Source organism: Cyprinodon tularosa, unplaced genomic scaffold, assembly GCF_016077235.1.
Source record: "Cyprinodon tularosa strain WSP-4 unplaced genomic scaffold, ASM1607723v1 ctg571, whole genome shotgun sequence".
NCBI lineage: Eukaryota > Metazoa > Chordata > Actinopteri > Cyprinodontiformes > Cyprinodontidae > Cyprinodon > Cyprinodon tularosa.
In genome coordinates this window covers 380,743-403,721 of record NW_024039309.1, presented here as the reverse complement: position 1 = coordinate 403,721, position 22,979 = coordinate 380,743, and the positions used below count along the sequence as shown (strand labels likewise).

The 22,979-nt window shown below is 39.9% G+C and overlaps 1 protein-coding gene across 1 annotated transcript; it reads left to right on the top strand.

The window, feature by feature from the left end:
- The first annotated feature begins 5,128 nt into the window (after positions 1-5,128).
- On the top strand, positions 5,129-18,719 carry LOC119797139 (zinc finger protein 431-like). The gene is made up of 6 exons (XM_038306091.1): positions 5,129-5,431; positions 5,667-5,730; positions 5,832-5,950; positions 13,796-14,022; positions 14,119-14,216; positions 17,381-18,719. Exons 1-6 carry the CDS (start codon positions 5,221-5,223, stop codon positions 18,612-18,614), a joined length of 1,953 nt encoding a protein of 650 aa, XP_038162019.1. The 5' UTR covers positions 5,129-5,220; the 3' UTR covers positions 18,615-18,719.
- Positions 18,720-22,979: the final 4,260 nt, after the last annotated feature.

Genomic DNA, 22,979 nt, shown 5'->3' with positions numbered 1-22,979 from the left:
AATTTTACCAGCCTATGTTTCTGTACTTTTTCCTTGTTGGGGTAGTAAACTAGAAAGGCAGGGCTCTCCTTGTCATGCCCTACGAAGAAGCCCTTTTCACACTTGGGATCTAGTTTACCCTTATTTTGTATATATGCATAGCACTCTGATCCGAATTTGTGCATCTTTGCTAGATCACACTTCTTTCCCGTCAGTGCTGTGTATGGTGTTGTGCCAATGTGCTTATTAAAACACCGGTTTCTGGTGTAGGCTGCTTCCTGTACCGCATAAGGCCATAGCCTCTTAGGTAAATTACTGTCAATGAGCTTACACCTTGCCATCTCGAAGAGAGTACGCCCTTCCCTCTCAGCTATCCCATTTTGGTGTGGGGAGTAAGGACAGGACGTCTCATGTCTAATTTTGTTCTTTCTCAGGAGTGTCTTAAACTCTCTATTTGTGAATTCAGTCCCGTTATCTGATCGGATGCATTTCACACTGCCATAAGGCGCTACATCAGCCAGAACTTTTCAGTAGCCTGTAAGGCATCACTCTTTGTCTTGAGGAAGTATGTGAAAACTACTCCTGTGCACACATCTGTGAAAGATTGCATGTATTTCTAACCATCGATTGAACCATTGGTCACTGGGCCAGCTAGATCAGTGTTTACCAACTCAAGTGGTGTTTTCACCTTCTCAGTTGCATTTCTGTTTCTCGTCTGGGTAAACTTTCCCTCTATGCACACACCACATTCTTTGTCAGGCTTGCGCTTTGCACCTTTAATGTGCATGCCTATGGTTATATTCTGCAGTTTCAGTATGTCGTCGTAATTACAATGCCCCATAATCTCATGCCAGGTTTGGATATCATGGCTAACATTGCACATATCATTTTCATCACACTCGGTTTGCAAATAGTACATTCTGTCACACACTTGAATGTTAAACTTTGTCCCATTAGGTGCCACCAGAGTGTTATTACCTTCTTCGAAGAGTACTTTGGCACCGTGTGCTGTGGCACACTTCACAGAGAAGAGTTCTTATGGGAATGAAGGGATGTACAGGGCGTCCTTCAGAGTCACTGTACATCTGCGCCTGTTGCTGTCCATGAGACATACCTGTGCGTCTCCTCTGCCTTCCGCCAATCCGAACATCCGCCTCCCGTCGGCCAGCTCCATGCTGTGGCTCTCTGGCTTGAATGAGGTATCGAAGGTTTTGAACCGGCTTTTGTCGTTCAGCATGTGGGACGTCGCGCCTGTGTCAACGATCAGCCCTTTTCCCTCAATCTGCCGCTACTGCACTGGCATGCAGGTGTCCCCGGTCTCTGCCCGGAATGTGAAGTCATCTCTTGCCTCGAGCCGTCCTCCACCGCTCGTTGCCTGACCGCCTCTGCTGCCGCTTCTGCTGTTGCCGCTGCTCCTGTCGCCTCTGCCGCGTCTGCTGTTACTGCCGCCGCTGTCTTCAGCGCGAGCACACTTGGAACTTTGTGCACGCTCTTTCTTCCTGCAGGTTTTGTCGCTGTGGTTTGTGCTTTTGCAGGAACCGCACCAAACTTTCGTTGTGCATTCGTCTTTTCGATGTCCCTTCTCTCCGCATCGCCAACATGCCATCTCTGTTGAAGATCCGCTGCTCCTTTTCTTCAGTGCTGTGTGGGCTTTTAGCACCCTTTCTCCCATCGTCTCGGCTTCTGGCTCTGCTTCCTCCGACGCCTCGAAGTTTCGTAGCTTCACTTTGAACTCAGTCAGTGTCACCTCCGCTGAACCATGAGTCACCATCAGCGTAAATGGTTTGTATTTCTCTGGAAGTCCCCTCATAATCATTGCCAGTGTTGGGAAAGTTCTCTTTCTACGTGAACTAGTTCAAAGTTCAGTTCACACATTTTAAAATGAACTAGTTCAGTTCATAGTTCATAATTCCAAAAAATGAACTAGTTCATAGTTCTTTTTTTTTTCATATATTGCTATATTGCTATATTCATATATTTTGAATCCTTATCCAACCAGGGTTTACATTAGCATTGAGGGGACAGCATTTCCCCATTGTTGCTTTAATGCTTTGTTGCTGTCCATTCACTTCACACTAGTAGCAGCTGCAGCTTTCACCCCTACAGTATATTCTCAAAAACATCAGGAAAAATGTGCTGCTTGAATGGTCTTTTTTATGAGTAATTATTAAAAGAAAAATAGGAAAGTAGTCTTTAAGGTGCAAATGTTTTTTTTTATTTTAATAATTTTTTCCATTTGAAATTCCATTTCAATACATACTAAAAAGGAATACTGGAATCCTGGAAAATTATACCAGGCAGGTTTAACAAACAAGTTACATGGATAGTAAAACCCTCAAGAACAGGGGTCTTCTATGTTTTCCAGACCAAGGACCCCCAAACTGATAGCGAGATGGAGCGGGGACCCCCTAACTATATATATTGTATGAAATTGTGTCCTATAGTCACTCTATTACAGGTGGAGTAATGTAAAGAAAAAAATTTCTCCCTGGGATTATTAAAGTTTTTCTGATTCTGATTCCTGGTTGTTGTGAAGGAAACGGTGCCCAGCTCGAAAGAGCTCCTGTGTGTCACTGAATGTGAGCATTGATGACTGAAAGACATCTTCTGTCTCCATTTATCTGTTTACTACAGTGTGTTGATTTCATGTTAATGATTATTTAAAGACATTTCAATTAGTGGGAAAAAAATTGCAGGGGGGAATATAAAAATATCAACTAACCATGCAGACCCTCATGCAGTACCTCCGTAGACCCCCTAGGGGTCGCGGATCCCCTGTTGAAGACCTCCGCTCAAGAAGATTTTACTAACACAAACTGAGGGACCAGGCTGAGGGAGGAATTTAAGGTTACTGAAGTGCTGATTTTCTTACTGAAAGCCGGCGGGCAAACTTGTTGCCATCATCCTCACCGACCACCTGGTCATAAACCTGTTTTAAGTGATCATACTGCTGCTTTGTCGCCTCAACGGTCGCCTCCATGCTGCTGTGGCTTCCACGCTGCATTTTGTTTTGATGACGCACGCGGCTGTAGGCTACAACGCTGGTAGCTGCTGTTGCCAGATTGGGTGTTTTTCCCGCTACATATTAAGGCCTGTTTACGGTGTGATTTAGCCGGGGTTTCGCCTTGAGGACTCTATAGAAATCTGGCAACCTCTTAAACGGAGTTGAACTGAGAGAGCGTGCCGTTCACGGGCACCAGAATGAACGAGAAATGAAAGAATGAACTCTGAATATCAGTCCCAAACTTACGTTGTCCAGTAATGGCGCTAACGCACAGTAAGCATCAGCATTTTGCTTCTCATCCTCAGCTTGTTGCTCCGCCGTCAGCGGTCTACCAGGCTCGTTCAGAATAGTCTCTTTTAATCCGACACGGTGCATACAACACAGCATCCGTTCTTCCCAGAGCTCATATTCTTCGGCCCTACCGTCAAACATCGGCCACTTTGCCTTTTGCTGTGCCATTCTCCTCAGATGTTAGCTTAGCCGTGCCGAACTAGCTACCGCACGTTCGTCGTCACGCTTTCCGTTGTTGCAAGTATTTTGTCGTCACCACTGGGCCCATAACCCGTTGACAGCGGTCCAATAGTGCAACACTAGGAAAGGTAGACAGACAACTACTCTCTTCAGCCCATAGGGCATATTTATTTCTTTACTTTAGTAACAAGCGGACCACGTCCATTGATAACCTTTTTCTCCAATAAGAACAGAGAGAGAGAGATGTAGGTCTCTTCCAAAACAAATAGCACCCCCTTGCGGTGTGGAATAGGTAACTACAGTACAGAATACATTCAGTCAGTCATACACATGTCAACACTCATAATTGTACAACTTTATTCTCGTAATTTCACGACTTTATTCTCATAATTTTATGACTTTATTCTAATGATTTTACGACTTTATTCTCATAATTTTACAACTTTATTCCCATAATTTTACGACTTCATTCTCATAATTTTATGACTATTCTCGTTCCGACTTTTTTTTCGTAATTGTATGACTTTATTCGTGTAATTTTACGACTTCATTCTCGTAATTTCACGACTTTATTCTCATAATTCTATGACCTTATTTTCTAAATTTTAATACTTTATTCTCGTAATTGTACAATTTTATCCTTGTAATTTTACGACTTTATTCTCATAATTTTAATACTTTATTCTTATAATTTTACGACTTTATTGTCATAATTTCATGACTTTATTCTCATAATTTTACGACTTCATTCACGTAATTTTATGACTATTCTCGATGCGACTTTATTCTCGTAATTTTATGACTATTCTCGATGCGACTTTTATCTCGTAATTTTAAGACTTTATTCTCATAATTTTACGACTTCATTCTCGTAATTTCACGACTTTATTCTCATAATTTTATGACCTTATTCTCCAAATTTTAATACTTTATTTTCGTAATTGTAAAATTTTGTCCTTGTAATTGTACGACTTTATTCTCATAATTTTAATACTTTATTCTTATAATTTTACGACTTTATTCTCATAATTTCATGACTTTATTCTCATAATTTTACGACTTCATTCACGTAATTTTATGACTATTCTCGATGCGACTTTTATCACGTAATTTTAAGACTTTATTCTCATAATTTTACGACTTTATTCTCGTAATTTCACGACTTTATTCTCATAATTTTATGACCTTATTCTCCAAATTTTAATACTTTATTCTCGTAATTATACAATTTTATCCTCGTAATTTTACGACTTTATTCTCATAATTTTAATACTTTATTCTCGTAATTTTACGACTTTATTCTCATAATTTCATGACTTTATTCCCATAATTTTACGACTTCATTCACGTAATTTTATGACTATTCTCAATGCGACTTTTATCTTGTAATTTTACGACTTTATTCTCATAATTTTAATACTTTATTCTCGTAATTTTACGACTTTACAAACGTCATTTTACTATTATTCTAATTGTGACTTTATTCATGTAAATTTACGACTTCATTCTGGAAATAGAAGAAAAAAATGTCTTCCCTGGCCATAAAACTTCGTCCTTCTTTTTATATGCTTTGTTGGACGGAGAAATCAAAGTAAAAAAAAATATATAAAAATCTTCCAGTTGAGCCAATATATCAGCAGGGGGCGGTAGAGCACCGTTGAAGCGTTAAGCTCCAACTCATGTTGTATCGAAGAAGCTGTAGTAGTAAACAAAGCAGACAGGAGAGGTTATTTAACCTGGAAGGGTGAACCACGGTGGGTCCAGTGATGAAGGAAAGTTCGGCCGAGCCGTCGAAAGCGGACTCTCTGCGGGGATTTGTCACCGAGAGGCTCGCAGCAGCTTCCCGGGAGATCCTGGCGGCGGTAGAGACGGTGGTAACCGCCTATGAAGCGGAGGCCTCCGGCCTCCGCCTGGAAATCCTCTGGCAGCGAAGGCAGCTGGAGCTGCTGCAGGGCACCGTCACTGTCGGAACCGAAGGTTCGGGTCTCACACTCAACTCAATCACAGTGATATTTCAAAGAGCGCTGGGCTGCATGCAGAAGTCCATTCATTTACCCAGCTAGTTTAACTTTTTCATTCATTAACACGTTATTTTACAATTAGAAAAAAAATGACGAAATGTTATATTAAAAGGCTTCTAGCCATTCTTTAATTCGGTTGTTTTACCATGTGCTTTTTTAATGGATTACATTTTTTTCTGACGTATTTTTAGGTTTACCGACCAACAGAAGCCATGGTGATGGTCTGAAGGGTCAGGATCCAACTGCTTCATCAAGGTTCCTGCTGCTGCTGTTCAATAGTTATCAACATGTCAGTACTAGATAACCGGTTTAACCTATTTTCATTAATCTTCTGTTTCTTTGTTTAAATGTTTCAGCTCTTCCTCCCATCAGTCCCAGTCAGATGGATGGAAGTCTGGCAGTGAAGCACAGGACACCATAGACCTCAGCATCCGCATCCTGAACGACTCTAAGATCAGCTTTCTTTCTAAAAACGGTGCCTTTCCTCTCTGATCGGCTTCTTTCACACAGGAAAAAACAAATATTTAAAATGGTGAATAAAGGGCTGTTATACTTTAAATTTTTTCAATACAAAGTTAATACCTTGCAATATTTTACATGTGTAAATACTATCCTAGAAAACCAGCCCCACCCACCAGCAGCCAAAATCATTTTTACCTGCCAGTGGTCTAGCCTCGATCAATGCTCTAGGCCCTAGAACTGGCGGGCCAATCACAACGCAGAGATGTGTTTTGAATGTCTGGATGCAAAGTGGGCGGGGTTTTGAGGGCGTGACGACAAAGCTGCACGACTGGAAAAAGCGTCAGCTTTGGAATCAGTTTCGGAAGGATTAGACTTGGAAGAGGCTCGACGCTCATTAATTTATGCGAAGGACGTATTCGCCGTTTTACCGACAGGCTGTTTGTTTACACTCCCCCACCAGCTTCCTGTCGTGCTTCCTACGTCACAGTCAGTTGCTCTCGTTGGTCAGGCCAATAGGCACAGAAATGGTTTCCGATGTCTCATTCATCAGGGCCAGACTAAATTACACCTTTAATCTCACATTTAGTCTGGTTTATCAGGCTATGTAAATACAATGTTTCCTATACTTTTTGAACCATGAGTGGAATCAATACAATTTTCCTTTACAAACCTGATGTGCGGCAAAGTTGTTTATGATTTAACAGTCAGAATCAACTATTGTTTGTTTTCTTGTAATAAAGCAAGCACATACAGAAACATACTATTCGGTTACAAAGTCATTATACAAGATTAAATGTATGCTGAGCAAAGGTGGAGGTGATGGAAGCTCAGGCTTGGCTGAGCAGGTGAGATGAAGACGGTTATAGTTCACACATTGGTTTAATTTATGTATCCAGTGACTCCTAGAGCAGTGTGTCGCAGTGAGCTTGTCGCAGATATTTTTTAAATTATGCCCAATATTGAAGCGTGGTCTGCGCTATGTTATTCCACGCCACAACGCAAGAGTGACAATTGGGAACTAGCTGTGGGTCTAGATTAGGGGTGGAACGGTTCACAAAATCCACGGTTCGGTTCAGTTCACGGTTTCGTGGTCACGGTTTCCGGTTCGGTTCGGTTTATGTTGATTGTTAGCCTGACATGTTGGTCGTGTTGCTGTTAGCATAAACAAAACGTGTTGCACAAGGCTTGCACACTGTTGCACTTTTATCCACAACTTTCTTTCCGCCGTCATCGTAGGTCACTCTAAAAGCAAAGTGGTCCCAAACAGCAGACCTATAAAGTGCTGCTGGCGCGTCTTCCAACTCCTGTTCTTTCCCACTCGCCATATCCACACAATTCTCCACAACAACTGATTTTTTTCTGCTACGCTGCTTCGCTTCTTCTTCTTCTTGTTTACTACTGGTGGTTGGCTTTGGTCGCAGTACCGCCACCTTCTGCTCTGGAGTGTAAACGCTTCGCCTATGAGAAAAAGGAGCAGCGCATGAACCGAACGAAACACACGCGAACCGAACCGAGACAGTTGAACCGAACGGTTCAGACGGTTTTCATAAACCGTTCCATCCCTAGTCTAGATACGGCCGAGGCGGTGAGGAAGTGGGGACAAGTTTGTGCTACAACCGAGGGACATGAGGGTGAAAAAGTGCGGAGATCCATGTGGAAAAAAGGGTCCCAGCGTTCTGGCGCACCTCGCTCTTCTAGCTGGTCCATCTTCATGAGTCTTTTCCACAATGGCGGTCATACAAACAAAACAAGCCGATAAGGCACCAAACAGGAAATACGCATAGAGTAGAGCGGATGGTGATTTGACCAATCAGAGGCCTCCTGTCTGCGGTCACCTCCTCTGGTAATTGTGGGAGAGGTGCACCAGAAGGTCTGCGGAAGGGGAGAGGATGTCTCTGCATTCACCATGACACACACTCAGACCACCTGGTTTCGAAGTATAAGTCAGCCTTAACTGTTGAAGTGGGAGAACATTTCTATTTTCAGCTTTTTTAAAGGTATTGTGGAGGATTTTTGCAATTTGAAAAATAAGGCCTGCCCACCCCACCTGTGCGAAAGAGTGCACAAGCCCATTTCTCCTCGTGCACGCTCTGTTTAAAAGTTGCTGTTCTCATAGCTCATACAAGCTTACTGTGCCCGAACGTCCGCTCTAACCCCTAAATCCCTCAAATCACTATATAGAGCGGGGACTATATAGTGGACTTTATGGTGAACTGAGTTAAATGAATGTTTTTAATTTGAACTTATTTATTTATTTGACGGGGGACAGTGTACATTAAAAAGCATTCCTGCAAACGTACTAGGATTAGCCAAAAGGCTATTTTTCATCTGTTGTCCTTGGACAGATCTTAAAATTATATCTTAAAAGTGCTTTGATCTCTGGTTGCATGTTTAGCCTCATTTCTCTGCAGAAAGCTGGACCTCCATTCCAATCTGCAGTGTTTTACAGCCTCTAACAGGTTTTCTTACTGGATTTTCCTGGATTTAGAATAGGGCTAACACAGTGGCGGCTGGTGAAAAATATTTTTGGTGGGGCTGATATAGCCTAGTGTATGTCTCCAACTAATCCGGAATAAGAATTCAAATAAACAATTGGACAATACATACAATTTAACAGTAATGATTTAATTTACTATATAATAACAGTAACAGTGATGATTTGGGTCACTGTGACGGGGTTCTTTGGCCTCCAAGAATCCAGTCTCAGTCGGGTTACCGGTGTTGGTGATTTATTGAGCTCAAAAACTCAAAACAGGGTGCAAAAGAAACTAAACATACAAGATCCTCTGGGCCTCAGCCTCCCTCCAGTTACCAGCAATGTAACAAAGAAACAGAAAACAAAAATTGCCGCTTTTCTTCCCACAGCCCTCATTAAATAGTTTAAGCCCCTCACATCAGGCTCTCTTATTTCTGATTTCTTCTCATTAATCAGTTTTGTCCATATATTACCTCCACAAACAATTGATGTAAAAAAATAATTTTTACAACTTAATTCTTTTACACAGATTCATTGACTTATTCAAATACACAAAACTGGGTTTGAACCCAGCAAAGACGCAGCCAGACTGAAGATGACAAGTCCCCGTAGCATAAACACGTACACCCCCCCCCCCCCCCCCCCCCCCCCCCCCCCCCACACACACACACACACACGGCTAACCCCACTGAAATATTAAGTGTGCACCCTCAATATGCCAGCAGGTAACCAGGAACAGCTTGTGTGTTTTAAGTTCATGGAGCTACTGGTCTCAGCGCGAGTGTATTGGTCCTCACAAACACAGTATAACAGGAATGTGTGTGTGTTGCGCAAAGTTAGAGAGGTTGTTTTAAGCGACGAGGTGGATTCGTCACAGTCACAATAACCATGACATGAAATGTTCATATCCTACAACAGGGATATTCTTCTGGCAAACGGGTAGATAAATAAGGATCTCACCGAATTTGGTGGAAGCTGCATCTCGGTCGTTACATTCGCCATCTTCCCTCTAACTGTCTGCACCTGTGCTTGGGTTCAGAAGCCTGTTAAAGCGCAGTATTTTCAGCGCCCCAATACCATGAAGTTCCGAGACGCTGATTGGCCATTAAATTCACCTAGCAATAGTACATGATTGACAGATTCTCTGCAAATGTGGGTCAGTCTGATCAGCGCCCCCAGAATAGAGACGGTAGGAGTCTGTCTGTGGAAATCCACAAATTAATGACAGTAGATAGGGAAATGTAGTTTATATAATTTGTTTTGCTTATAGGTACACAGTCTAGAGAGTAAAACTGACATTTATGAGTTAATTTCTAAAAATATATTTTACGTTTCTCTCTTCTTATCAGGGAGGGCGGTGCCCCAGCGCCCCCTATGGGCCGGCCGCCACTGGGCTAACACAATATATTGCATTTGCAATAAAGCACCCATTTATAATCACACTATATTCAACACTAAGACACAAAATTTCTCCCTCCAGCCCTTTAGGTGGCAGTAAAATGCTTGAAGTTGGTTTTTCGCAACACAGAAAGGTAGAGAAAGTTGTAGCTGACATGCAGATTCATGCATGTATGCAGAAGCAAAAACTTTTTCGCACAAAAATGGACGCTGGGTAAGCAAGCTTCCAAAAACCTCAAAGCTTGGGGTGAAACATCTAGAAGTTGCATTTAATGCAAATTCAAATAAATTGAAATAAAACCACAATCGTTAAAAACGGTGATTAAAAATAATTGCAATTTAGATTTTTTTTTCTTTTTTACAAAATCCGCCCTAATTTAGAAACATTAATCTTTGCATCTGGTTTGACCATCTTCCTTATTTCAGTGCAAAGTATCCTCGTTAGCGTGATGGTGCCACTGCCGCTTGATGATGTGTTCAGGGGGATGTGATGTTTGTTTTTCTCTACATTAGTTTTGATTGCTATCTAGGAGGTACAGTTTTGCCTCATCCAACCAAATGTTTCGTAGTTTTGCAGTCAGTCCAGCTTTGAACGCCTTTCGGCTTTGGGATTTGTTCCAAGGTTGCAATAATATTTGAGAAACTAACCCTGTTTTACCCCAGAGTGCTGGTTTCCTCTGTCTTCCTGGTGCAGTTCGTTCACTAATGTCCTCAATCGTGCTTTAAAGGGCTTCACGGAATAGCTGCATTTAGACTGGGAATAGATTACAGGGATCGATGTTAACTATCGCCCGATCGCTCGGGGCAAGTAGTTTTAATTGTCGGGAGAGTACAAATTTCATTGTATTAGCCCGCCGGGCAAGTGCAGTGATCGCAAAATGATCGCAAAAAAAAAAACGACCCACAATCATTGCCGGCGCCATCTTTGTTGTTTTGTACACATTTTCGCGTGATTTTAAAAAGCCACGTGATTTTCCGCTAGATGGCGTGATTCAGCTCTTGGGGAGAGAATTCTGCAGAGCAGCAGCTGGATGATGAATTTAATCTATACTATAATACACGCTAGATTAGAAATGATCAGTCAGGGATTAGGAAAATAATAATAATACTTGTATGCGCACAGTGTAAATACTTCTATCATATGGCAGTCTTCTGTACAGTGGTCATACATTGAAAAATATTCATTAATCTTTTTTTTCTTAGACATTGGAGTGGTGCATTTAAATGTTATAGAGCTAAACATGATAAATTAGTGAGTAATAGTAGTGTAAGTTTTTAACCTGTCAGGTTTTCTTTTAGATTTTTAACATTACAATTTATATTTTTCCAAGCACACAACAGTTTAAAGCAAAAGTTTAATTTGAAAAGAATGTGCAGGAAGGATTGAAAAGCATGTTAACACGTTAATGTAGGCTTGAGTTCATTATCTGACGCATGCATAGACACACCAGGAACCTGGAAACTTACTGAATTACAAAAAACATTTAAAAAACAAACATGTTTCATTGATATATATACAAAAATGAAGGAACTATATTTATCCAACATTATACTGGGCAAGTAAAAATTGTTTCTGGGCAAATGAAATGTGAAAGCCACTTGCCCAAAGGGCAAATAGTAAAAATCCTTAACGTCAACCCCTAATTACACAGCAGTGGAGTCAGTTTGAATTTAATCTGTTTGCATTAGATTATTTTTCCGGGTTTTAAGGCAAAAAGGGAATGAAGAAAATTCTTGAAGAAATGGTTTAGTTTTTTTATCTGCAGGAGGTTTTGAAATCTATGTATCTTCTGCCCCACAACCATGATCTACTTTGTGATGGTCTCTAATGGAATAACTATGATTACAAGGTTTGAATATTTTTTAAAGCCCTGAAGACTTTAGAAGTACATAACTGATTCTGTATCAGCTGTAGTTCTCGTTCTTTGGTCGGTAATTCTTCTGAATGTGCTGGAAGATCAGTTTGGTATAATTACTGCTGTTAGTGGGTCGATCTGTCAGCTAAAGGCATGTTTTACGGTCTCTATACTCCATTTAATGATAAATCGATGACTAAATTAGTTGACGATTATTTCAAGAATCGATTAAGCAGGTTTAATCAAAATATGAACAGTGCTTCATTGTTGGTCTATGTCAGAATAGGAAGCTAAAACTATTCGTGTTATTGAGTTTCTGGACAGACCATATTTACTGACAAAGAAGGTTTTTTTATGGAAGTAAATCTGTGTCGCTGGAATTTGAATTAAAAATGCTACTGAAATTTAAATGTTGTATGTTTGTACTTACTGTTTCAGTGTTAAAATATATTCAGAACACATTTTTGACCTAAAAAGAAATTCATTGTCATTATTTCTACACAGTTGAAATTTCATTTTTCTCTTCAAGCTAAAAATTCACATTACTATTTCAAAGTGATTACATTTTCAATACTTATTGAAAACCAGCATGACGGAGCCGGTCAAGCCATCTAACGCTAACTCAACTACAGAAAAATTAAAATAATAAACTCACCGTTGAGTTAGCGTTAGCTTGAATGACCGGCTCCGTCATGCTGGTTTTCCTTCGGTATGAGCGCCACAAGCGTCACGTCACGTGACTAAGAAAACGTAACGGGATTGGCTGGGTGTTGGACACCACAATCCATTGCTAATGTCTGTGACCTGAAGTAACCCTTCCCTTTTTACACTGAATTTAGACGCCAAATTTAAAGCTACAGTGTGTAATAATTACAGGGATATACAGTCAGAAATGTAATATATTATACATAACTATGTTATTTATCATCATCTACGAGCTCAGCCTCTTAACTTTAATATTTGCGTTGCCTTAGAATTCGTTATTTATAATTACATAGGAGCGGGTCTGGCAACCATGGGGGCAGACATCTTTGCGCTACGGCAGCGCAGAGCCAACAAACTAGCGATTGCGAGATCGCCAAAATGTCACAACGATGTAGAAAAAATAACGGGTATATTTATTATCTAAAGTCTACATGAAATCTATACCCTACACAGACTAATGAAATACTATCTGTAAAATTATCTATGTAAACAAACCTCATCACTTGAGAAGGTAGGTGATGCGGACGTCGTGGAAGACATTTTGTCCCGTAACGCTCGCCGTACTGTTGGGGGGGAGAAGCGGTGGGGGGGAGATGTTCTTGTTGCTTCAGTCTGCAGTCTGACCGCTAGATGTCGCTAAAAGTTACACACTGTAGCTTTAAGACAGTGAAATAGAGCCAGTTGAATCTCAGGAGGCTGAAAATATTGAGTTTGAATTTTGAAAGGTTGAATTTTTTTATATGCAGATTTTTTCAACACTCAAAAATAAGTATTGAAAATGTAATCACTTTGAAATAGTAATGTGAATTTTTAGCTTGAAGAGAAAATAACAAATGAAATTTCAGCTGTGTAGAAATTTATGACAATGAATTTTTTTTTTTAGGTAAAAAATGTTTTCTGAATATATTTTAACACTGAAACAGTAAGTACAAACATACAACATTTAAATTTCAGTGGCATGTTTAATTAAAATCCCAGCGACACAGATTTACATCCACAGTTTTTCCTCTTAATCACAAAAGGTATTTGTTTGTTTTGTATAATTTTAACTCAATTTCTGCTCTGATTTGGTTGTTCTTTCAACTAATGACATGTTTTAGACACTGTATACACACCTGATGATTAAGTGATTACTGAAATAGTTGATTACTCGATTAATCCACTCAGCCCTTCTTTATTTTCAGTTGCTCTACACATTGTAAAAGGTTGTAAGTATAAAACAGGGTAGGCAATACTAAGCTTTGCTTCAGCCTATTCCTTTTTTTTTGGTTAATTGTTGGTTTTGTTTTGTTTTGATATTTTTGTTTTCTTGTTTAATGCTGGATTATTTGCTAAAAAAATAAAGTGAAAGTGAAAAACGCAGACGGCTAATGTCTAATGTGAGTTTATGTCTTGGCGCTGGCCCCTGTTTCTCTTTTCCTAGCGATGAAAAAATGTCCGCTGGTGTCTCTGAAGTGTCCTCAAGGCCTGCAGTGGATGGACTTTCTGAACCTGCTGAGGTCTGCGGCCCCTCAGCTGGCTGCGGACGACCAGCCTTTTGACATCTTGATGCTGGATAAGAAACGGAGACTTCAGCCTCTGACTCCAGAGATCATTGGGAATGTTAGATCCACAGCGCTCAGAAAGCCCACACTCTACATCAGACTAAGGGTAGAAAGGGACTATGTCTGGTTCTGGATTTGCTTTTTTACTGAGTAGCTTGTAATTATCAGGTGCAGATGATTTTTTTTTTTCTTCTTTTCCTAGACACAAGAGGAAGCTCAAAAGGAGGTCTCTGGTCTTCAGACAGAGAACAGCTCTGCCATATTGGTTTGTGAGGAAGTAAATCGACTACAAGAGACAAGGTGGGAAATCTAATTCTAATCCTAAAATAGTTATTTTTGAAGATAAAGAGCTTTGATATTTAGGGAAATGTTTTGCAGGAATTAAAGTATTCTGGATTTCCGGCTCGTAGCGATTACCCGTGGGTAAAAAAAATACCCGAAAATAAATTGACGGTAAATAAATAAAGAAAAGACAATTGAAATTCTTCTTGCATTTGTAGCGCCCTATAAAATCCTTTAGATTTCTCCCAAATTCCGTTTATTTTTTTCCAAAATTCCGTTTTTTCCGTTTTAATTTTTGAAAATTCCGTTTTTTTACCCTTTACTCTTATTTCAGCCATAAAAAGAATGGCCTTTTAATGTTAATGATTAAAATGTACACAAATAAAATAGGAATGACCTTAAATTTATTGAGGTAAAAAAACACATTTACTCAGTATATTTACTGACAGTTGGTGGGTGCATGTATTTTTGCGGTTCCAATCAATGGAATGTTGACAAAACTTGCAAAACAATAGTTCACCTGACACGTAAAAGTCACGACTAAACTGCTCGGCTCTGTACTCGGGGCTGTGAGAGCCGCTTCGCCATTTTTTCAATGTTTTGATGGGGGAGTGTGAGCGGAAATGACGGAGCGGGAGGGGTTGTGTCGCCCAGATCTGCGTCCCCCGGTGTGCATTTCCCCCCGACATTCTTCTCCCATACAAAAACAGAATTTCATTTCAAATGTAGAAATTCCGTGTTAATTTGCCAATTCCGTGATTCTGTCCGCGATTCCCTGATCGCGGAAATTATAGGGCCCTACATTTGTCTGCCAATGGTAGCAAAGGACTGCTATGAAACTAACAGTATTAGCCAATCAGAAGAAGAAGGGGGCGGGCCTTAGGGAAGCGTGTTCCTCCTCTTGTTTCTTGCTCAAGTCGCCAGATAGATTGTGGTAGAGTGCTGAAGTTCTACACGGAGAGTCACCTTGCGCCGTTTACGTCTCCGACGTAAAAAAAGTCAAAAAATAAGTAAATGAAACTTTGTGTTTGGAGAGAAGGACGACAGAGAGTACGGAATTGCATGGAGTGGGCACAATGCAGTTCATGAACTCCGAGGAAGATGTCACGACCAAAGATAAAGGTCTGAAAAATAAATGGCGCTGGGCATGGCTGGAGGAGACAGGGCGAGAGGGCGAGCCATTTAGCAGCTGGTGCAGGAAGTTAAGTCAACCTGGCGCTTGCTTCTGCACTCTGCTCCGGGAACCCTTAGGTACATGCAAGTGGTATTTATAGATGCTCTTTTGCCATCTTCTGGCCGATTTTGGTATTGGATTTTCAAAAGTCAAATTTCTTTATTTATGTCGCTGAAGTCTAGAACCACAAGATTTATACCCAACCATTCAACTAAAATACTACTACATCCCAGTAGACGCCATTTTGGCATTTGACCAATTATATGAGACCTTGAGACTATGTCACCTACTTTAAAATAAGTGAAAAAAAGTTAATAAGTCAAGTTAAAAAGCTAATTGAAATGCCAAATTAGAAAGTAAGAAATGGTGGTTCTATAGGCATCAATTATCTAATGTTATGTTTTAACAAAAAAAATGTGTCTTCTATTCCGTGATTGTTCTTCATAAATTTCTTATAGAAGCGCTTTTGCTATTTTTATTATCAAGGGCAAGTGGAATGGGGGCGCGATCGGTACTAAATCCGTAGCAAATGTCAAACTGGTGCCGTGATTCTTTTCATGGTTCTACGAAATAAATCCATAATTGGAGGCTTTATTTTGAAAACCATCAATAAATAGATGTTGTTTGTGGATAATGGCGTACTTATTTTGCACTTTCAGGGGTTGATGTTAAGGATTTTTACCACTTGCCCTAAGGGCAAGTGACTTTCACATTTCATTTGCCCAGAAACAATTTTTACTTGCCCAGTATAATGTTTGATAAATATAGCTCCTAATATTCATTTTTGTATATATATCACTGAAACATGTTTGTTTTTAAAATGTTTTTTGTAATTCAGTATTTTTTAAGTTTCCAGGTTCCTGGTGTGTATATGCATGCGTCAGATAATGAACTCAAGCCTACATTACTGTGTTAACATGCTTTTTTTAATGTATGACCACTGTACAGAAGACTGCCATATGATAGCGCTTTCTAGCTTGTTTGTCGTTTTGGTAACTACATCAAAATTACCGCTAGATGGACAAATATCTGATGGAAAATCACCCGGCTTTTACAAATCGCGCACCTTTTTCAAATCACGTGAGAAAACAAAACAACAAAAATGGTGCCGGCAACGCTTCCTGGTCGTTTTCAGCGAATGTCGGTGATTTTAAAGTAATTTTTAGTGATAAATAAAAATTTTTTGCAATGAAATTTGTACTCTCCCAACAATAAAAACTACTTGCCCCGGGAGATCGGGCAATGGTTAACATCGAGCCCTGCCTTTGGATAAAATAAGTATTCTTAACTGATACACGGAAATAAAAGCAGTCCTGGCTACACTTTCTCCTCTGTTGGTTAGCAGATTGGTTGTAGTATTTGCAGACTGTTTTTCAGTTTTTCATTGTTTAAGTTGCTGTATAATTAACAATCAAGTTTCTCTTTTTGCAGTAAATTTAAGTTAAACTTTCTGATTGTTAAAATTAACCTATGAAACATAATGTACCTTAAAATGATCCTAGGTCTTTCTTATGAACTTTCCACCTCTAGTCAAGCACACATACTTCCCCATAATAAGGACAAAACTAGCGTCGTAACAAGACAAAGATTTGGATTCCACCTCAAAATGTAGGAATTGGCATTTCATACAGTCTAAATTTAAAAGGTTTTCAGAGGAGGACCCCCCCTACAATACTCGCACCTGCAGAACTGAGCAGAACCTAAAGATGTGAAACACCAAGGTGTACACCTTATGAAATATTCCTAGCTAAAAGCCTGGTAACATCTGAAGCCAACTAATGGCTGTTTTTTTGGCTGCATCATATTGGTTGTAAGGCTGCTTTAAAAGCTGTTCCCCCAAACTTCAGGACAGTGACTCAGTATGGTGAAGCTAAAGGAAGACCTATATCTATAATGCCTCTATTAAGGGCTTTGATATTACCTGTTGTGAGTTGGGGCAATATAAATACATTGTGTTGAACTAAATCTGCTGAAAATAATACATGAAACTGAACCATTTTGTTGGCAGAACAACATTCCAGCAGCATATAGAGACGGAAGACGACCGTCTCACGATGTCAGGTGAGGAAGATTCTGCTGCTGAGATGGAAGCCAGGGCCGTTGATGGGAACGAAGGCGACATTAGAGATGCAAACAGCAGCTGGAGGCGAGATGTTTCTAATGAAGATGAGGAAACGAAAGTCTTCAAACTAATTAATGAAGGAGTCCACCACTTTAATGGTGTTTGGGTAAAAACAGAAAACTCAGCTGATTTTACCTGTAAAGTCTGCAAAGCTGCTGAGAAATCTGAAGTTGCCCTCGTTAGACACGCCTGGAGACACAGGGAGGAAGCAGGAAGTGTTTGTGGAGTCTGTGGAGCATCAGTCCAGGTTTTAAAGGATCATATTCAAAGTGAGCACAGAACTGATGAAGGTCCCAATTGTGGACTTGCTGTCCTTCGTCTGAATGAGGACCTGAAGGGCCAACCAGTAGAGCTGACTCATCCGCCCGAGGATAATCACAGCTCATTTCCTTCTGAGCTGCCCTCTGAGGACAGCCAGGAGCTCCAGGAGTCCCGTTATAGATGTCCCACCTGCCAGAAGGTGTTTGAGCTGGAGGCGCGGTTAAAGGCTCACTGCAGGACTCATAGCACATGTAAAACCTACCTCTGTGGGGTGTGCGGCAAATTCCTGAGTAGCAATAGAGCTCTGTCCCGCCACAAGATGACACATTCTGGAGAGAGACCACACAGATGCAAAATCTGTAAGAGGGGCTTCAAATTGGTGACAACTCTAAAACAGCATGAGAAGATCCACGCTGACAGGGAGCGGCCGTACCTCTGTGACGTCTGCTGCAAGATGTTCCTCACCAGCAAGCAGCTCCTCATCCACATGAGGACGCACACCGATGAGAAGCCATACCACTGCAACCGCTGTGGTAAGGGCTTCACAACCAGGGGGCCGCTAACCATACACATGCGGGTTCACACTGGGGAGACACCATACCGCTGTCCTCACTGTGGCTGGTCCTTCAAACGGAAGACTCACTTGGACGACCACGTGACCATCCACACTGGAGCAAAACCATATGTGTGCGGGATCTGCGGGAAGACGTGCGCTCGGAGGACGTACCTCACCGTCCACATGAGGACGCACAACGGAGAGAGACCCTACAAGTGTTCCCTCTGTGAGAAAGCCTTCACACAGAGCCACTGCCTGAAGACACACATGAAGAGTCACAAGGGTGCAGAGGCTGCATTGTGATGCTCAGCTTAACATTAACCTAGAATTTATTTGTCAACATAAAACTGTTTCTGTTTCTTAAATCCAGTGAAATATCTCCATTAAAAATTAAGATGTAAAATTAAATTCTTTCTGTCTGTATTTTTTTGTCATCAGATGTAGATCAGTGCATTTAAACAAGCTCAGTAATTTAACAAAAAAATAGACGATACCAGCGACCCTGAGAAAAATGGGACTTAATATTTAGTAAGACAGACGGATGTGGCCTGAGGGGAATTTAAATAGATGGATATTTATACAAAATAAGAAAGTGATTTGAAACATTTGCGGGGTTTGGTTCCTAAGAGGGGACCAATATAAGTGGAATGGGGAGGGGGTTAAATACAATGAATAAATGAAAGATTTAAAGAAAAATTAATTGGTTGCAAAGTATGGTTTTGCTTTGAAGTGAAATTAACTGTTAAAAAACCCAACTGAAAGCTAACAGTTTTATAATTATTTTAATAAGATATGGATAATAGATAATATTTTTTTTTTTTTATCGGCCAGCATCTAAAATCTGAGATATTTTCATGCTGATAGAATTATCTCTGCTTCTGTTTAAAGTTTCTCTAACTCACTGGTTGATTTTACCTTGCCTAGTTGCTTTAAAATCTTTCATTGTTGACTTTTATTCTCTGTTTTAACAATATAACTTAAGCCTTTTCAGTTTCAGTTATAAAATAAGTAATAAAGTCATGATTCTTGCTAAAATTGTATCGGGCCGATTCTCAAAACTGGATTATTAGTATCGTAACCTATATATACAGTTATGGCCAAAAGTTTTGAGAATGATTCAAATGTTAATATTTACAAAGTCTACTGCTTTTATAACGGCAATTTGCATATACTCCAGAATGTTATAAAGAGTGATCAGCGTAACAGCAAATTGCAAAGTCAACATTTGCCAGGAAAATGAGCTCTATCCCCCAAAACACATTTCAAGGTCATTGCAGCCCTGCCTTAGAAGGACCGGCTAACATGGTTTCAGTGATTGCTCCATTAACACAGGTGTGGGTGGTGATGAGGACAGGACTGCAGATCAATCTGTCATGATTAAGTAGGAATGACACCACTGGACACTTTAAAAAGAGGCTGGTGCTTGGCATCAGTGTTAGGAAAGTTCTCTTTCTACGTGAACCAGTTCAAAGTTCAGTTCACACATTTTAAAATGAACTAGTTCAGTTCATAGTTCATAATTCAAAATTTTGAACTAAGTTCACAGTTCCAAAAAATGAACTAGTTCATAGTTCTTTTTTTTTTCATATATTGCTCAATTACACCATAGCCTACTGTAGAACCACAGACCGCAATTATTTTATCAGTTGTAACTCTGAAACTGTGCGTCAGATTTCATCTTCATATCCAGTTTTGAATCCTTATCCAACCAGGGTTTACATTAGCATTGAGGGGACAGCATTTCCCCATTGTTGCTTTAACGCTTTGTTGCTGTCCATTCACTTCACACTAGTAGCAGCTCCAGCTTTCACCCCTACAGTATATTCTCAAAAACATCAGAAAAAATGTGCTGCTTGAATGGTATTTTTTATGAGGAATTATTAAAAGAAAAACAGGAAAGTAGTCTTTAAGGTGCAAATGTTTTTTTTTTGTTTTTTTTATTATTTTTTCTATTTGAAATTTCATTTCAGTACATACTAAAAAGGAATACTGGAATCCTGGAAAATTATACCAGGCAGGTTTAAGTGCGGATCTTTTTACTAAATGCCGGCGGGCAAAGTTTGCAGAGAAATGTAAGATTGTTGCCATCATCCTCACCGACCACCTGGACATAAACCTGTTTTAAGTGATCATACTGCTGCCTTGTCGCATCCACGGTCGCCTCCATGCTGCTGTGGCTTCCACGCTGCATTTTGTTTTGATGACGTACGCGGCTGTAGGCTACGACGCTGGTAGCTGGTGTTGCCAGATTGGGTGTTTTTCCCGCTACATATTAAGGCCTGTTTACGATGTGATTTAGCCGGGGTTTCGCCTGGAGGGCTCTATAGAAATCTGGCAACCTATTGAACTGAGTTGAACTGAGAGAGCGTGTCGTTCACAGACACCAGAATGAACGAGTTCACAATAACGTTCATCAGGCAGTAATACAGTACGTTCAATTAACGTTCGCCCAAAATATGAACGAGTTCATGAACTTTCGTTCAATGAACGCGTTCAGGCACAACACTGCTTGGCATCATTGTTTCTCTTCTGTGAAACATGGTTATCGCTAAAGAAACACGTGCAGTCATCATTGCAGTGCACAAAAATAACCTAACAGGAAAGAGAATCTTCACTTCAGTTAACAATCTATAAAGCATCATCAAGAACTAGGGATGCACGATATTGGGATTTTGGCCGATATCCGATATGCCGATATTTTAAAACTCATGTAGCCGATAACCGATATCGATACCGATTTTAAAGCTGGACAAAAATAAGTAGTCATTGAAAATAGCAGTTTTGTTATCCATTTCTGACACTTTGAAAAATAATATACTCAAATATATTTTCATATGCTGATATCCAATTGATTTTTAAAAACACGGTATCGATCTATTTTACTTTAAAAATCTCGTGAAATAACATAATTCTGTTACAAATTCTTGTGAGATTTTGTTAGTAAAATAGATTGATACCGCGTCAATATATCAACATATAAAAATATGGCAAAATTTCGTGAATTTTCGGGGGATTTCGTAGCATAACGATGACATATAGCAATATTTCATTAGTAAAAGAGATTGATATGGTGTTTTTAAATGGCAATATATCAGCATATGAAGATATTGTTATTTTAATGTATCAATATTTTTTCCCTCGTCTTTAGAAGTTTTTAAGTCTGTAAAAAAGAAGTTTTTGAGGAAGAAGAAGAAGTAGTATTTTTTTTTTTTTTTTTTAGACTTTAGAAACTCAGAAGCTGATCAAATATCGGGTTAAATATCGGTGGGGTGGCCGATGTCCGATATTCAGTTTTAAGGCCGATACAGGCCGATACCGATAGGGGGCCGATTATATCGTGCATCCCTATCAAGAACTTCAAGGAGAGGTTCCATTGTTGCCAAAAAGGCTCCAGGGTGTCCAAGAAAGACCAGCAAGCGCAAGGACCGTCTCTTAAAAGTGTTTCAGCTGCAGGATTGGGCTACCAGCAGTGCAGAGCTTGCTCAAGAATGGCAGCAGGCAGGTGTGAGTGCATCTGCACGCACTGTGAGGCGGAGACTCTTGGAGCAAGGCCTGGTCTCAAGGAGGGCAGCAAAGAAGCCACTTCTCTTCAAGACATCCGGGACAGACTGATATTCAGCAAAAGGTACAGGTAGTGGACTGCTGAGGACTGGGCTAAAGTCATTTTCTCTGATCAATCCCTTTTCCGATTGTTTGGGACATCTGGAAAACAGCTTGTTTGGAGAAGACGAGGTGTGCGCTACCACCAGTCTTGAAGTCCATAGAATCTATAGCTTCTATCAGTAACAAAGCTCAATGGAAAAGGGAATACAGTATCCAATTTCTTGATATACTTATTTGGATGAAAACTTGCTAAGAGCCTTTATAGATATATGTGATTTCATTTTTTATCATGTTTTCCAGACATTTTTTTGGAAACAAAAACTTGACTTAACTTTTGAAAAGAAAAGAAAAAGCATTTATGAGAGCAAAAAAGATTATCTTGATAAAAATAATAAAGTCATCCCAAAAGTATGACTATAGAGAACTAAAATACAACTAGATACGATAGAAAGAGGTGGTTTTCATGACAACTTCCCAGCTATTTAATGGGGCTGGATTAATAAAGAGCACAGTGATGTATATCCCCTTCCAAACAGCAGAGGTCCCTGTTGAGAAAAAGAAAAGCACTGCATAGTTTGATTTTATCCATCCATCCAGAGTTTCTGTCTGAGCTTCTTTTACAAAAAAAGGTTTAATGTTTACATTTTGAAAGAGTTTCTCCTTAAGGACCATGTTGTCCGTAATCGTTGAGAATCGTGGTCCAATTATCGGCAGCTTTGCAAACCTTTATACTGAGTCATTGTTTTCAGACAGGAAAGGCAGTTTCTATCAAATAATACAGAATTGTTTTTTTAATGCTTTCCGATAAAATGCAGAGGTGTCTGCAGAGATAAAGCAGTTTTTTTTTTTTTTTTTTGATATTTCTCAGATTTTGGCACCATCTGGTGAGTTTTGCCTAAACATGTACTACTAGGAGCAGTGGGAAATTGTCATACTGAAGACCATCTTCGCACAATAAAGACAGGGCTGCGGTATCAGTTCTTATTTCATTAAGTAAAAGAACATTTGGTATATGAAATGAAAAAAATAAGTTGGAAAAAAACCCCATTTAATTTCAATAATTTA